Here is a 13798-nt window from a genome sequence, read left to right as displayed (position 1 = left end):
AAATCGCCTCCCAGTCCCTCCCAGTCCCTCCCAGTCCATCCCAGTTTATCCCAGTCCCTCCTAGTTTGTCCCAGTTTGTCCCAGTCCCTCCCAGTTTATCCCAGTCCCTCCCAGTTTGATCCCAGTTTGTCCCAGTTTGTCCCAGTCCCTCCCAGTTTATCCCAGTCTGTCCCAGTTTGTCCCAGTCCCTCCCAGTTTATCCCAGTCCATCCCAGTTTGATCCCAGTTTGTCCCAGTCTGTCCCAGTCTGTCCCAGTTTATCCCAGTTTGTCCCAGTCCATCCCAGTTTATCCCAGTCTGTCCCAGTCCCTCCCAATTTGTCCCAGTCCATCCCAGTTTGTCCCAGTCCATCCCAGTCCATCCCAGTCCCCCCCAGTTTATCCCAGTTTGTCCCAGTCCGTCCCAGTCCCTCCCAGTCCATCCCAGTTTGATCCCAGTCCCTCCCAGTCCCTCCCAGTCCCTCCCAGTCCATCCCAGTTTATCCCAGTCCCTCCCAGTCCATCCCAGTCCCTCCCAGTCCCTCCCAGTCCCTCCCAGTCCCTCCCAGTCCCCCCCAGTCCCTCCCAGTCCATCCCAGTCCCCCCCAGTTTATCCCAGTCCGTCCCAGTCCCTCCCAGTCCCTCCCAGTCCCTCCCAGTCCCTCCCAGTCCGTCCCAGTCCGTCCCAGTCCGTCCCAGTCCCTCCCAGTTTATCCCAGTTTATCCCAGTCCCTCCCAGTCCCTCCCAGTCCCTCCCAGTTTATCCCAGTTTATCCCAGTCCCTCCCAGTCCCTCCCAGTTTATCCCAGTCCCTCCCAGTTTATCCCAGTCCCTCCCAGTTTATCCCAGTTTATCCCAGTCCATCCCAGTCCCTCCCAGTCCCTCCCAGTCCCTCCCAGTCCCTCCCAGTCCCCCCCAGTCCCTCCCAGTCCATCCCAGTCCCCCCCAGTTTATCCCAGTCCGTCCCAGTCCCTCCCAGTCCCTCCCAGTCCCTCCCAGTCCCTCCCAGTCCGTCCCAGTCCGTCCCAGTCCGTCCCAGTCCCTCCCAGTTTATCCCAGTCCCTCCCAGTCCCTCCCAGTTTATCCCAGTTTATCCCAGTCCGTCCCAGTCTCACCGCGGGGCCGCTCCCCAGGGCCGTTCCCAGCTGCGCCCCCAGGGGTTCCCGGAGCGCGGCCAGGAGGGACCCCCCGAGGGCCACCTGGAGGCTCCCGAGCAGCACCTGCGACACCTGGGGGGGGAGGGGCGGGTGAGGGGGGGGGGGGGAGGGGCTGCCCCTCCCCCACCCCCAAAAAACTACCTAAAAAATCCCCGGAAAAATCACCCAAAAATCAAAAAAAATATCCCCAAAAAATCCCCAAAAAATCCCCAAAAATCACACAAAGAATCCCCAAAAAATCACCCAAAAATTAAAAAAAAATCCCCCAAAAAATCACCAAAAAAAATCCACAAAAAATCCCCAAAAATCCCACAAAAATCCACAAAAAATCCACAAAAAATCCCAAAAAATCCCCCCAAAAATCCCCCAAAAATCCACAAAAAATCCCTAAAAAATCCTTTAAAAATCCCAAAAAAATCACCCCAAAATCCCCAAAACATCCCCAAAAATTCGCAAAAAATCCCCAAAAAATCACCCAAAAAATCTCCAAAAAATCACCCAAAATATCTCCAAAATCCCCAAAAAACACCCAAAAAATCACCAAAAAATCACCCAAAAAATCTCCCAAAGAATCCCCCAAAAATCCCCCGAAAAATCCCCGAAAAATCCCCCAAAAAATCCTCAAAAAATCCACAAAAAATCCCCCAAAATCACCTAAAAATCACCAAAAAAAATCAACCAAAAAATCACCCAAAAAATAAAAAAAAATCCCCCAAAAATCCCCAAAAAATCACCCAAAAAAATCCACAAAAAATCACCCAAAAAATCACCCAAAAAATTCCCAAAAAAAATCCCAAAAAAATCACCAAAAAATCACCCAAAAATCACCCAAAAAATCACCCAAAAATCACCCAAAAAATCACCCAAAAATCACCCAAAAAATAAAAAAAATCACCAAAAAAATCCCCAAAATCACCCAAAAATCACCCAAAAAATCCTCAAATATCCCCAAAAAATCACCCCAAAAATCACCCAAAAAATTCCCCAAAAATTCCCTAAAAAATCCCAAAAAATCAGTCAAAAATCACCCAAAAATCCCCAAAAAATCACCCAAAAATCCCTAAAAAAACCCCAAAAAATAAAAAAAAAATCCCCCAAAAAATCCCCAAAAAATCACCCAAAATAAAAAAAAAATCCCACAAAAAATCACCCAAAAATCCTCACAAATCCTCAAAAAATCCCCCAAAAAATCACCCAAAAATTCCCCAAAAAATCCCAAATTAAACAGGGGCCAAACCCGCCCCTCCCCCCACCCTAAAAAGAGACAAAATTGGATTTGGCCCCTCCCCCACCCTATAAAAGGACCCGGATTTTGCCCCTCCCCCAACCCCAAAAAACCCCAAAAATTCCAATCCTAAAAAGGACCCGGATTTTGCCCCTCCCCCACCCTAAAAAGGACCCGGATTTTGCCCCTCCCCCACCCCAAAAAGGACCCAAATTTGGCCCCTCCCCCACCCCCAAAAGGACCCAAATTTGGCCCCTCCCCCAATCCCCAAATCGCCCCTCCCCCACCGCTCAAAGGAGCCCAAATTTTCCCCTCCCCCACCCCAAAATTGCCCCTCCCCCACCCTAAAAATGACCCCAAACCCGCCCCTCCCCCACCCCCAAAATTTCTCCTCCCCCACCCCAAAAAGGACCCGGATTTGCCCCTCCCCCACCCCGGAAAGGAGCCAAAATTGGCCCCTCCCCCCCCAGCCCCGCCCCTCCCCCATTCCAAAGTCCCCACAATGTCCCCAGAGCCGCCCCTCCCCCACCGCCGGGGCCTCCCAGTTCATCCCAGTAGAAACCAGTAACGGCAAAACCAGTGTGAACCAGTGTGAACCAGTATAGACCAGTATAAACCAGTGTGAACCAGTATGAACCAGTGTAAACCAGTATAAACCAGTGTGAACCAGTATAGACCAGTATAGACCAGTATGAACCAGTGTAAACCAGTATAAACCAGTGTGAACCAGTATAGACCAGTATAGACCAGTATAAACCAGTGTGAACCAGTATAAACCAGTATAGACCAGTATGAACCAGTGTGAACCAGTGTGAACCAGTATAAACCAGTAACACCAAACGCCAAACCAGTATAAACCAGTATAAACCAGTGTGAACCAGTATGAACCAGTATAGACCAGTATAAACTAGTGTGAACCAGTATGAACTGCTATAAACCAGTATAAACCAGTATGAACCGGTATAAACCACTATAAACCAGTATAGACCAGTATAAACCAGTAACACCCAACGCCAAACCAGTACAAACCAGTACAAACCAGTAACCCCAGCTCCCCTTTTCCCCCCTCCCAGTACAAACCAGTACAAACCAGTAACCCCAGCTCCCCTTTTCCCCCCTCCCAGTACAAACCAGTACAAACCAGTAACCCCAGCTCCCCTTTTCCCCCCTCCCAGTACAAACCAGTACAAACCAGTAACCCCAGCTCCCCTTTTCCCCCCTCCCAGTACAAACCAGTACAAACCAGTAACCCCAGCTCCCCTTTTCCCCCCTCCCAGTACAAACCAGTACAAACCAGTAACCCCAGCTCCCCTTTTCCCCCCTCCCAGTACAAACCAGTATAAACCAGTCCAAAGCAGTCGCTCACCCCCAGCGCCAGGGGCTCCCCCCACAGCCCCGCCCCCTTCTTGGGGTGGGGGAGGGGTCCCGGGGGGGGTGGGGGAGGGGCCGCGGCCCCCGCCCCTCCCCCCGCGCCCGGCACCACCCGCGTCAGCAGCAGCAGCTCCGCCATGGACCAGTACGGACCAGTATGGACCAGTATAAACCAGTATGGACCAGTATAAACCGGTATGGACCAGTATGGACCAGTACGGACCAGTATAAACCAGTATGGACTGGTATGGACCAGTAACACCAGTCCCTCCCAGTCCGTCCCAGTCCCGCCCAGTTCCCTCCCAGTAACCCCAAATTCCAAACCAGTAACAAACCAGTATAAACCAGTAACCCCCAGTCCCCTCCCAGTCCCTCCCAGTTCCCTCCCAGTAACCCCAAACTCCAAACCAGTACAAACCAGTAACCGCAAATCCCCTCCCAGTCCCCTCCCAGTTCCCTCCCAGTCCCTCCCACTTCATCCCAGTCCCTCCCAGTTTGTCCCAGTCCCTCCCAGTCCCCTCTCAATCCCTTCCCAGTTCCCTCCCAGTAACCCCAAATTCCAAACCAGTACAAACCAGTACAAACCAGTAACCACAAATTCCCTCCCAGTCCCTCCCAGTCCCTCCCACTTCATCCCAGTCCCTCCCAGTTTGTCCCAGTCCCTCCCAGTTCCCTCTCAATCCCTTCCCAGTTCCCTCCCAGTAATCTCAAACTCCAAACCAGTAACAAACCAGTACAAACCAGTATAAACCAGTAACCCCAGATCCCCTCCCAGTCCCCTCCCAGTACAAACCAGTAACAAACCAGTATAAACCAGTAACCGCAAATTCCCTCCCAGTTCCTCCCAGTCCATCCCAGTTCCCTCCCAGTAACCCCAAACTCCAAACCAGTAACAAACCAGTAAAAACCAGTACAAACCAGTATAAACCAGTAACCCCCAGATCCCCTCCCAGTCCATCCCAGTCCCCTCCCAGTACAAACCAGCAACCCCAGATCCTCTCCCAGTTCCCTCCCAGTATAAACCAGTATAAACCAGTACAAACCAGTATAAACCAGTAACCCCAGATCCCCTCCCAGTCCCCTCCCAATCCCCTCCCAGTATAAACCAGTATAAACCAGTACAAACCAGTGTAAACCAGTACAAACCAGTAACCCCAGATCCCCTCCCAGTCCCCTCCCAGTCCCCTCCCAGTACAAACCAGTACAAACCAGTATAAACCAGTAACCCTTTATGGTCCCCCTTTTAAAGGCGGGGAGAAGGGGACAAAAGGGGGCGTGGCCAAACCAAACCCCGCCCCCGATTCAGGCCACGCCCATCCCTCAAAATGGCGCCGAAATGGCCCCAAAATGGCGCCGAATTTGGCCCCTCCCCCGTCCCAAAAGGCCCCGGATTTTCCCAATTTTGGGGCTAAAAATTCCGAATTTGGGGTAAAAAATAAAAATTTCCCCTTTTTTTTTTTGGTTTTCAGCAGCCGGGAGACGAAATTTGGGGTTGAAAATCTTTATTTTGGGTCAAAATTCACAAATTTGGCTGAAAAATCACAAATTTGGGTTAAAAAATCACAAAATTTGGGTTAAAATTACAATTTTGGGGTTAAAAATCACAGCTTTTGGTAACAAATCGCAATTTTGGGGTAAAAATATCCCAAATTTTGGGTTATAAAATCCTGATTTGGGGGCTTTAAAAAAATCCCAACTTTTGCCTATAAAATCCGAAATTTTGGGTTACAAAATCCCAATTTTTGCCTTACAAAATTCAAATTTTTGGCCAATAAAATTCCAATTTTTAGGCTATAAAATCCCAATTTTTGGGTTATAAAATCCCAATTTTTGCGTTACAAAATCCCAACTTTTTGGGTTATAAAATCTCAATTTTTTGCCTATAAAGTCCCAATTTTTGGGTTACAAAATCCCAATTTTTTGCCTATAAAAATCCCAATTTTGGGGGCTATAAAACCCCAATTTTTACCCACCAAATCCCAATTTTTTGCCTATAAAGTCCCAATTTTTGGGTTACAAAATCCCAACATTTTGCCTCTAAAATCCCAATTTTTTGCCAATAAAAATCCCAATTTTTGGGCTATAAAATCCGAAATTTTGGGTTACAAAATCCCAATTTTTTTGCCTACAAAAATTCCAATTTTTGGGTTATAAAATCCCAATTTTTTGCCTATAAAAATCCCAATTTTTGCCTATAAAAATCCCAATTTTTGGCCTATAAAATCCGAAATTTTGGGTTACAAAATCCCAATTTTTTGCCTATAAAATCCCAATTTTTGGGGCTATAAAATCCCAACTTTTTCCCTATAAAATCCCAATTTTTGGGTTATAAAATCCCAATTTTTTGCCTATAACAATCCCAATTTTTTGCCTATAAAGTCCCAATTTTTGGGTTACAAAATCCCAACTTTTTGCCTATAAAAATCCCAATTTTTGGGCTACAAAATCCGAAATTTTGGGTTATAAAATCCCAATTTTTTGCCTATAAAGTCCCAATTTTTGGGTTACAAAATCCCAATTTTTTGCCTATAGAAATCCCAATTTTGGGGGCTATAAAATCCCAATTTTTTGCCAATAAAAATCCCAATTTTTGGGGCTATAAAATCCCAATTTTTACCCACCAAATCCCAATTTTTTGCCTATAAAGTCCCAATTTTTGGGTTACAAAATCCCAGCTTTTTGCTCTAAAATCCCAATTTTTTGGCTACAAAATTCCAATTTTTTGCCTACAAAAATCCCAATTTTTGGCCTATAAAATCTCAATTTTTGGGCTACAAAATCCCAATTTTTTGCCTACAAAATCCCAATTTTTGGGTTATAAAATCCCAATTTTTTGCCGAAAAAATCCCAATTTTTTGCCTATAACAATCGCAATTTTTGGGGCTATAAAATCCGAATTTTTGGGTTATAAAATCTCAATTTTTTGCCTATAAAGTCCCAATTTTTGGGTTACAAAATCCCAATTTTTTGCCTATAAAAATCCCAATTTTTGGGCTATAAAATCCGAAATTTTTGGTTATAAAATCCCAATTTTTTGCCAATAAAATCCCAATTTTTTGCCAATAACAATCCCAATTTTTTGCCTATAAAGTCCCAATTTTGGGGCTATAAAATCCCAATTTTTTGCCTATAAAATCCCAATTTTTGGGGCCAAAAAATCCCAATTTTTTTGCTTTCAAAAGCGTCGATTTTGGGGTCCAGCTCCGGATTTTTGGGGTTAAAAGCAGCGGATTTGGGGCTGGGGCTCCCCCAGCAGCGCCACCCGTGGAGCCCCGAGCGTCACCAGCGCCGGCGGCGGCAAAATGACGTAGGCGGGGACGGCTGACGTCATCGGCGACGTCGGCGGTGACGTCATCGGTGGGCGGGGCAGCTGCGGGGGGGGAAGAGAGGGGGAAAAAAGGGTTAAAAATGGGGAATTTTGGGGGTAAAAATGGGGATTTTGGGGGGTAAAAAAGGGGAATTTTGGGGGTTAAAAATGGGGATTTGGGGGGGTTAAAAATGGGGATTTGGGGGGTTAAAAAATGGGGATTTTGGGGGGTAAAAATGGGGAAATTTGGGGTTAAAAATGGGGATTTTGGGGGGTTGAAAATGGGGAATTTTGGGGTTAAAAATGGGGATTTTGGGAGGGTAAAAAAGGGGAATTTTGGGGTTAAAATGGGGAATTTGGGGTTAAAAATGGGGATTTTGGGGGGGTAAAAAAGGGGGATTTGGGGGTTAAAAATGGGGGATTTTGGAGGGTTAAAAATGGGGATTTGGGGGGTAAAAAGGGGAATTTTGGGGTTAAAAATGGGGAAATTTGGGAGGGTAAAAATGGGGATTTTGGGGTTAAAAATGGGGATTTTGGGGGGTAAAAATGGGGATTTTGGGGGTTGCAAATTGGATTTTTTGGGGTAAAAAAGGGGAGTTTTGGGGTTAAAAATGGGGAATTTTGGGGTTAAAAATGGGGATTTTGGGGGTTGCAAATTGGATTTTTTGGGGTTAAAATGGGGATTTTGGGGGTTAAAAATGGGGAATTTTACGGGGTAAAAATGGGGATTTTGGGAGGGTAAAAAAGGGGATTTTTTTTGAGGTTAAAATGGGGATTTTTGGTGTTAAAAATGGGGATTTTGGGGGTTGAAAATGGGGAATTTGGGGGGTAAAAAAGGGATTTTTTTCAGGTTAAAACGGGAATTTTTGGGGTTAAAAATGGGAAATTTGGGGAGGGTAAAAAAGGGGGATTTTAGGGGGTTGAAAATGGGGAATTTGGGGTTAAAAAAATCGGATGTTTGGGGGCGTAAAAAATGGAATTTTTGAGTTGAAAAGTGGGGATTTTGGGGCTAAAAAATTGAATTTTGGGGTGTTTAAAAACGGCATTTTTGGGGGGTTGCAAATTGGATTTTTTGGGGTTAGAAAGGGGAATTTTGGGGGGTTAAAAATTTCTATTTTTAGGGTTAAGAATGGGATATTGGGGGTAAGAAAAAAACAGGATTTGGGGTTAAAAAGGGGAATTTGGGGCGTAAAAAAATTGAAATTTTTGCGGTGAGAAATGAAACGTTTGGGGCTAAAAATGGGAATTTTTTGGGGTTAAAAAATCGGATGTTTGGGGGCGTAAAAAATGGAATTTTTGAGTTGAAAAGTGGGGATTTTGGGGCTAAAAAATTGAATTTTGGGGTGTTTAAAAACGGCATTTTTGGGGGTTGCAAATTGGATTTTTTGGGGTTAGAAAGGGGAATTTTGGGGGGTTAAAAATTTACATTTTTAGGGTTAAGAATGGGATATTGGGGGTAAGAAAAAAACAGGATTTGGGGTTAAAAATTTTGAAATTTCGCGGTGAGAAATGAAACGTTTGGGGCTAAAAATGGGAATTTTTTGGGGGTTAAAAAATCGGATTTTTGGGGGGTTAAAACCTGAAATTTGGGGGGGTTAAAAATGGAATTTTGGGGGGGCTGAGGAACTGAAAATTTAGGGGATAAAAATGGTAAATTTGGGTTAAAAAAGGGGGAATTTGGGGACTTACCTGGGCTGGGGGAGGGGAGCAGGGCCGGGGGTGGCGCTGGGCCCTGGGGGGAGCCCGGGGGGGACCCTTGGGGTGACTTTTGGGGTGACCCCGGGAGGGGCCCTTGGAACGGCCCCGGCGGCGGCGGCAGCAGCGGCAAAGGCGCCCCATGGCCTCAGAACTGGGGGAAAACGGGGGGAAAATCGGCCAAAAACGAGCCAAAATGGGCAAAAAATGAGGCAAAACCCAAAAACAGTCAAGGTAAACCCCAAAAAAACCGGCCCAGAATGACCCAAATAGGCCCAGAATCGCCCCGAAATTGCCAAAAATACGCCCAAAATGAGCGAAATATTTTAAGTATTCCGGGATAGCCCAAAATTACCCGAAATAAGGCAAAAAAAATTCTTAAAATTCTTCAAATCCCACACGAATCCAACTCACCCCAAAATTCCCCCAAATCCCCCAAAAAAATCACCCTAAGAGTCCCAAAATTCCCCTAAAAATTCAAATCTCCCCCAAAACCTCCTGAAATTGCCCCAAATTTCCCCCAAATCCGCCCAAAAAACCCAAATCCCCCCAAGCCCTCGCTGCCTCCACAAAATCCCAAAATTCCCCAAAATTCCCCCAAAATTCCCCCAAAATTCTCCCCAAATCCCCCTAAAAAACCCAAATCCCCAAAATTTCCTCAAACCCCCCCGAACCTCCCCAAATTCCCCTAAAAACCCCAAATTCTCCTCAAATCCTCCTCAAATTTCTCCCAAATCCCCAAAAATCTCCCAAATTCTCCCCAAATCCCCCCAAATCCCCCAAAACGTCCCAAATTTCCCCTAAAAATCCCCAAAATTGCCCCAAAACCTCCCCAAATCCCCCCAAAATCCCCTGAATTCCTAAAAAACCCAAAATCCCCCCAAAATCCCCAAATCTCCCCAAAATCTCCCCAAATCCCCCCAAATTTTCTCCCCTAAACCTCCCAAAATCCCCTAAAAATCCCCATTAAAAATGCCCCAAATTCCCCCCAAAACCGCCACAAATTCCCCCCAAAATTCCAAATTTCCCCCCCCCAAAAAACCCCAAAATTCCCCCAAACCTTCCCAAAAAAAAAAATCCCCAAATTCCCCTAAAATGTCCCCAAAATCCCCCAAAATTCCCCTCCAAAAAACCCCAAATTCACCTAAAAAGCCCCAAATCCCCAAAAATCTCCAGAATTCCTCTCCCAAAAACCCCAAATCCCCCTAAAACATCCCAAAATCCCCAAAATCCCGAAAACCCCCAAAATTCCCCTCCAAAAAACCCCAAAATCCCCAAAATTCCCCCAAAATTCCCCTCCAAAAAACCCCAAAATTCCCCGAATTTCCCCTTAAAACCCCAAAAATCGCTTTGAAAATCCCCACAAAACCCCCAAAATTTTCCCCAAATTTCCCCCAAAACCACCCCAAAAACCCCAAATTTCCCCTCAAACCCTCCCGCACCCCAAAATCCCCCAAATTTCCCCCAAAACTTCCCCAAATCCGCCCAAATTTTCTCCCCTAAATCTCCCAAAACTCCCCTAAAAATCCCCAAAATTCGCCCCAAAAACTCCACAAAATCGCCCCAAAATCCCAAATTTTCCCCCAAAAAAACCCCAAATTTCCCCCAAACCCTCCCGCACCCCAAAATCCCCCAAATTTCCCCCAAAATTCCCATTTTCCCCTTGCCTGATCTCGAGCAGTTTCACCCCAAATTCGGCCGCGGCCGCTCTGGGATTTTTGGGGTGTGTGTGGGGGGCGGGGTCGCATTTTTTGGGGCGCGGTGACGTCATCACCGCAACCCCTTCATTCCCACCCTTATGACGTCATCAGCGCCCCAAAAAAAACCCCCTTTAATTAAAACCCCTCCAAACCTTTAATTAAAACCCCAAAAAACGAGGTCGATCCTAAAAAACAAAAAAACCCCAAAACCGGTCCGGGCACCCCAAAAACCGGCTCGGGAGCGTGATGACGTCATCGGGGCGCCGATTTAGGTCACGGAGCCCCAAAATGGCCCCGGGCACCCCAAAAATTGAGGCGGAAACCGCAAAATTGGGGGAGGGGAGGGGAGGGGAGAGAAGGAAAGAAAATGGCGGCGGTGACGTCATCGGGGAGGCGGGAAAGGGGCGGGGCTTGGGAAAGGGGGCGGGGCTTGGGAATGGGGACGGGAATTGGGGGATTTGAGGCCAAAAATCGGGGATTTCGCCCCAAAATTTGGGGATTTCACCCCAAAATTGGGGATTTCTGAGGGCAAATCGGGGATGGGGACCCGGAATTTGGGGATTGGAGCCCGAAATTTGGGGATTTGAGCTCAAAATTTGGGGATTTTAAACCCAAAATTTGGGGATTTCAGGCCAAAAATTGGGGATTTAACCCCAAAATTTGGGATTTGAGTGCAAAAATTTGGGGATTTCACCCCAAAATTGGGGATTTTTGAGGGCAAATCGGGGATGGGGACCTGGAATTTGGGGATTGGAGCCCGAAATTTGGGGATTTGAGCTCAAAATTTGGGGATTTTAAACCCGAAATTTGGGGATTTCAGGCCAAAAATTGGGGATTTAACCCCAAAATTTGGGATTTGAGTGCAAAAATTTGGGGATTTCACCCCAAAATTGGGGATTTTTGAGGGCAAATCGGGGATGGGGACCTGGAATTTGGGGATTGGAGCCCGAAATTTGGGGATTTGAGCTCAAAATTTGGGGATTTTAAACCCGAAATTTGGGGATTTCAGGCCAAAAATTGGGGATTTAACCCCAAAATTTGGGATTTGAGTGCAAAAATTTGGGGATTTCACCCCAAAATTGGGGATTTTTGAGGGCAAATCGGGGATGGGGACCTGGAATTTGGGGATTGGAGCCCGAAATTTGGGGATTTGAGACGAAAATTTGGGGATTTCACCCCAAAATTGGGGATTTTTGAGGCCAAATCTGGGATGGGGACCCGGAATTTGGGGATTTGAGCTCAAAATTTGGGGATTTAACCAAAAAAATCCAGGAAGGGACCCAAAAATTGGGGATTTAACCCCAAAACTTGGGGATTTGAGTGCAAAAATTTGGGGATTTCACCCCAAAATTGGGGATTTTTGAGGGCAAATCAGGGATGGGGACCCGGAATTTGGGGATTGAACCCCGAAATTTGGGGATGGGGGCTCAAAATTTGGGGATTTTAAACCCAAAATTTGGGGATTTGAGCCCAAAAATTGGGGATTTCACCCAAAAATCCGGGAAGGGGAGTGGAAATTTGGGGACTGGACTCCGAAATTTGGGATTTTGAGCCCAAATCTGGGAAGGGAACCAAAAATTGGGGATTTAACCCCAAAATTTGGGGATGGGACTCCAAAATTTGGGGATGGGACCCAAAATTTTGGGCATTCTGCCCCAAAATGAGCCCAGGAGCCCCAAAATTCGGGGAATTGACCCCAAAAATGGGACCTGGACCCCAAAATTTGAGATCTTAACCCCAAAATCGGACTGGGAACCCCAAAATTTGGGGATTTAACCCCAAAATCCGGAAGGGGACCCAAAATTTGGGATCTGGACCCCGAAATTGGGGAATGGGACCCGAAATTCTGGGATTTCACCCCAAAATTTGGGGATGGGACCAGAAATTTGGGGATTGAACCCCAAAATTTGGGAATTGGACCCCAAAATTTGTGAATGTGAGCCCAAAATTTGGAACTGAGCCCCAAAATTTGGGAATTTTGTCCCAAAAATTTGGGAAAGGGACCCAAAATTACGGGATTGGACCCCAAAATTGGGTTCTGGACCCCAAAATTTGGGAATTTCACCCCAAAATTTGGGATTTGCCTCGAAAATTTGGGAATTTCGGCCCCAAATCCCCCAGTGACATCACCGCCTCATTTGCATATGGCTCATTTGCATAGCCCACCCCACCGCGGCTCTCCATTTGTGCGTCCCTCATTAGCATAAATCTAATTTGCATATCGGCGCCCCACCCACACCAAGGAGTCGAGGCTCGGCAATCCAGCTCATTTGCATGTTCATTTGCATGTTCATTTACATATCGGGGCTTGGCACAATAAATCCGTTAATTATGGCACTCATTTGCATACGGGCGTTCATTTGCATACAGCGATGTGTAGACACGGCGGTGCTCATTTGCATACGGTGCTCGGTGCTCATTTGCATGCCCCGCCTCATTTGCAGGTTCATTTGCATATCGCAGTTAAGTGAGATGTGCATTTGTGCGGCTGTGTCAGTGCTCATTTGCATAATGCTTGTTTATGTACAGCTCATTTACATATTAAATAACCCGCGCTCACAATTGTCGTCCCTCATCTCCATCTCATTTGCATATCGACATTACAACGTCCCATTTGCATATAACCTCATTTACATATATTTACACATCCCTCATTTGCATATCACCCTCACTTGTATTGCCACACCCCCCTCATTTGCATAAAGTGCTGTTGAGGTCTTGTCCTCTTGACTCATTTACATATTGCTCTTTTAAATATCGCTCATTTGCATACAGCTCATTTACATACAGCTCATTTACATGCACACTCTCTCTCACACTGGGGGGGGGGATCGACCCCAAATTTGGGGAATTTGACCCCAAAATTTTGGGGATTTTCCCCAAAAATTTGGGGGTTTTTTAATCCCAAATTTTGGATTTTTCACCCCAAAATTTTGGGGGAATTTCAGGGCAATTTTGGGATCGTTTTTTTCTAAATTTTGAAAGATTTTATCCCAAATTTGGGGTATTTTTATACTAAATTTTGAGAGGTTTTGTCGAAATTTTGGATTTTTTTTCTCCCAAATTTTGTAGGATTTTTTTTCCTAAATTTTGGCTTCTTTTCCCTCAAATTTTGAGGCTTTTGCCCCCAAACTTTGGGATTTTTTTCCCCAAAATTTTGGTATTTTTTCCCCCTAAATTTTGGAATTTTTCCTCTCAAGTTTTTGGGAATTGTTCCCTCCAAATTTTGGGATTTTTTTCCCCTCAATTTTTCGGGAAATTTTCCTTAAAATTTGGAATTTTTCTGCTCCAAAATCTGGGATTTTCTTCTCCAACTTTTAAGGAAATTTTCCCCAAATTTTGCAGAATTTCCCCAGAAATTTTTG

The 13798-nt window shown here is 45.8% G+C and overlaps 1 protein-coding gene across 2 annotated transcripts; it reads right to left on the bottom strand.

The window, feature by feature from the left end:
* Nucleotides 1-5216: 5216 nt before the first annotated feature.
* Nucleotides 5217-10776, bottom strand: LOC136570250 (uncharacterized). 2 transcript variants are annotated; one of them, XR_010785514.1, is made up of 4 exons: nt 10401-10776; nt 8728-8887; nt 6591-7101; nt 5217-6524 (listed from the first exon to the last, which is right to left on the bottom strand). XR_010785514.1 is itself a non-coding variant. In XM_066570761.1 (3 exons), exons 1-3 carry the CDS (start codon nt 10502-10504, stop codon nt 6949-6951), a joined length of 417 nt encoding a protein of 138 aa, XP_066426858.1. In that variant the 5' UTR covers nt 10505-10776; the 3' UTR covers nt 5217-6948. The 2 variants fall into 2 exon arrangements, 1 of the variants encoding a protein (XP_066426858.1); XM_066570761.1 differs by having other exon boundaries at nt 5217-7101.
* Nucleotides 10777-13798: the final 3022 nt, after the last annotated feature.

This window comes from Molothrus aeneus, unplaced genomic scaffold (genome assembly GCF_037042795.1).
Source record: "Molothrus aeneus isolate 106 unplaced genomic scaffold, BPBGC_Maene_1.0 scaffold_30, whole genome shotgun sequence".
In the NCBI taxonomy this organism is placed as follows: Eukaryota; Metazoa; Chordata; class Aves; order Passeriformes; family Icteridae; genus Molothrus; species Molothrus aeneus.
This window is presented reverse-complemented; position numbering and strand designations above follow the sequence as displayed.

Bases quoted from the DNA above. Each gene is read 5' to 3' on its own strand.
- LOC136570250 (XM_066570761.1), bottom strand. From the start codon at position 10,504: ATGACGTCACCGCGCCCCAAAAAATGCGACCCCGCCCCCCACACACAC. The intron at 8,888-10,400 runs GCAAGGGGAAAA...GTTTTCCCCCAG, and splicing joins GTGAAACTGCTCGAGATCAG to TTCTGAGGCCATGGGGCGCC. The intron at 7,102-8,727 runs GTAAGTCCCCAA...CCCCCCCCGCAG, and splicing joins GCTCCCCTCCCCCAGCCCAG to CTGCCCCGCCCACCGATGAC.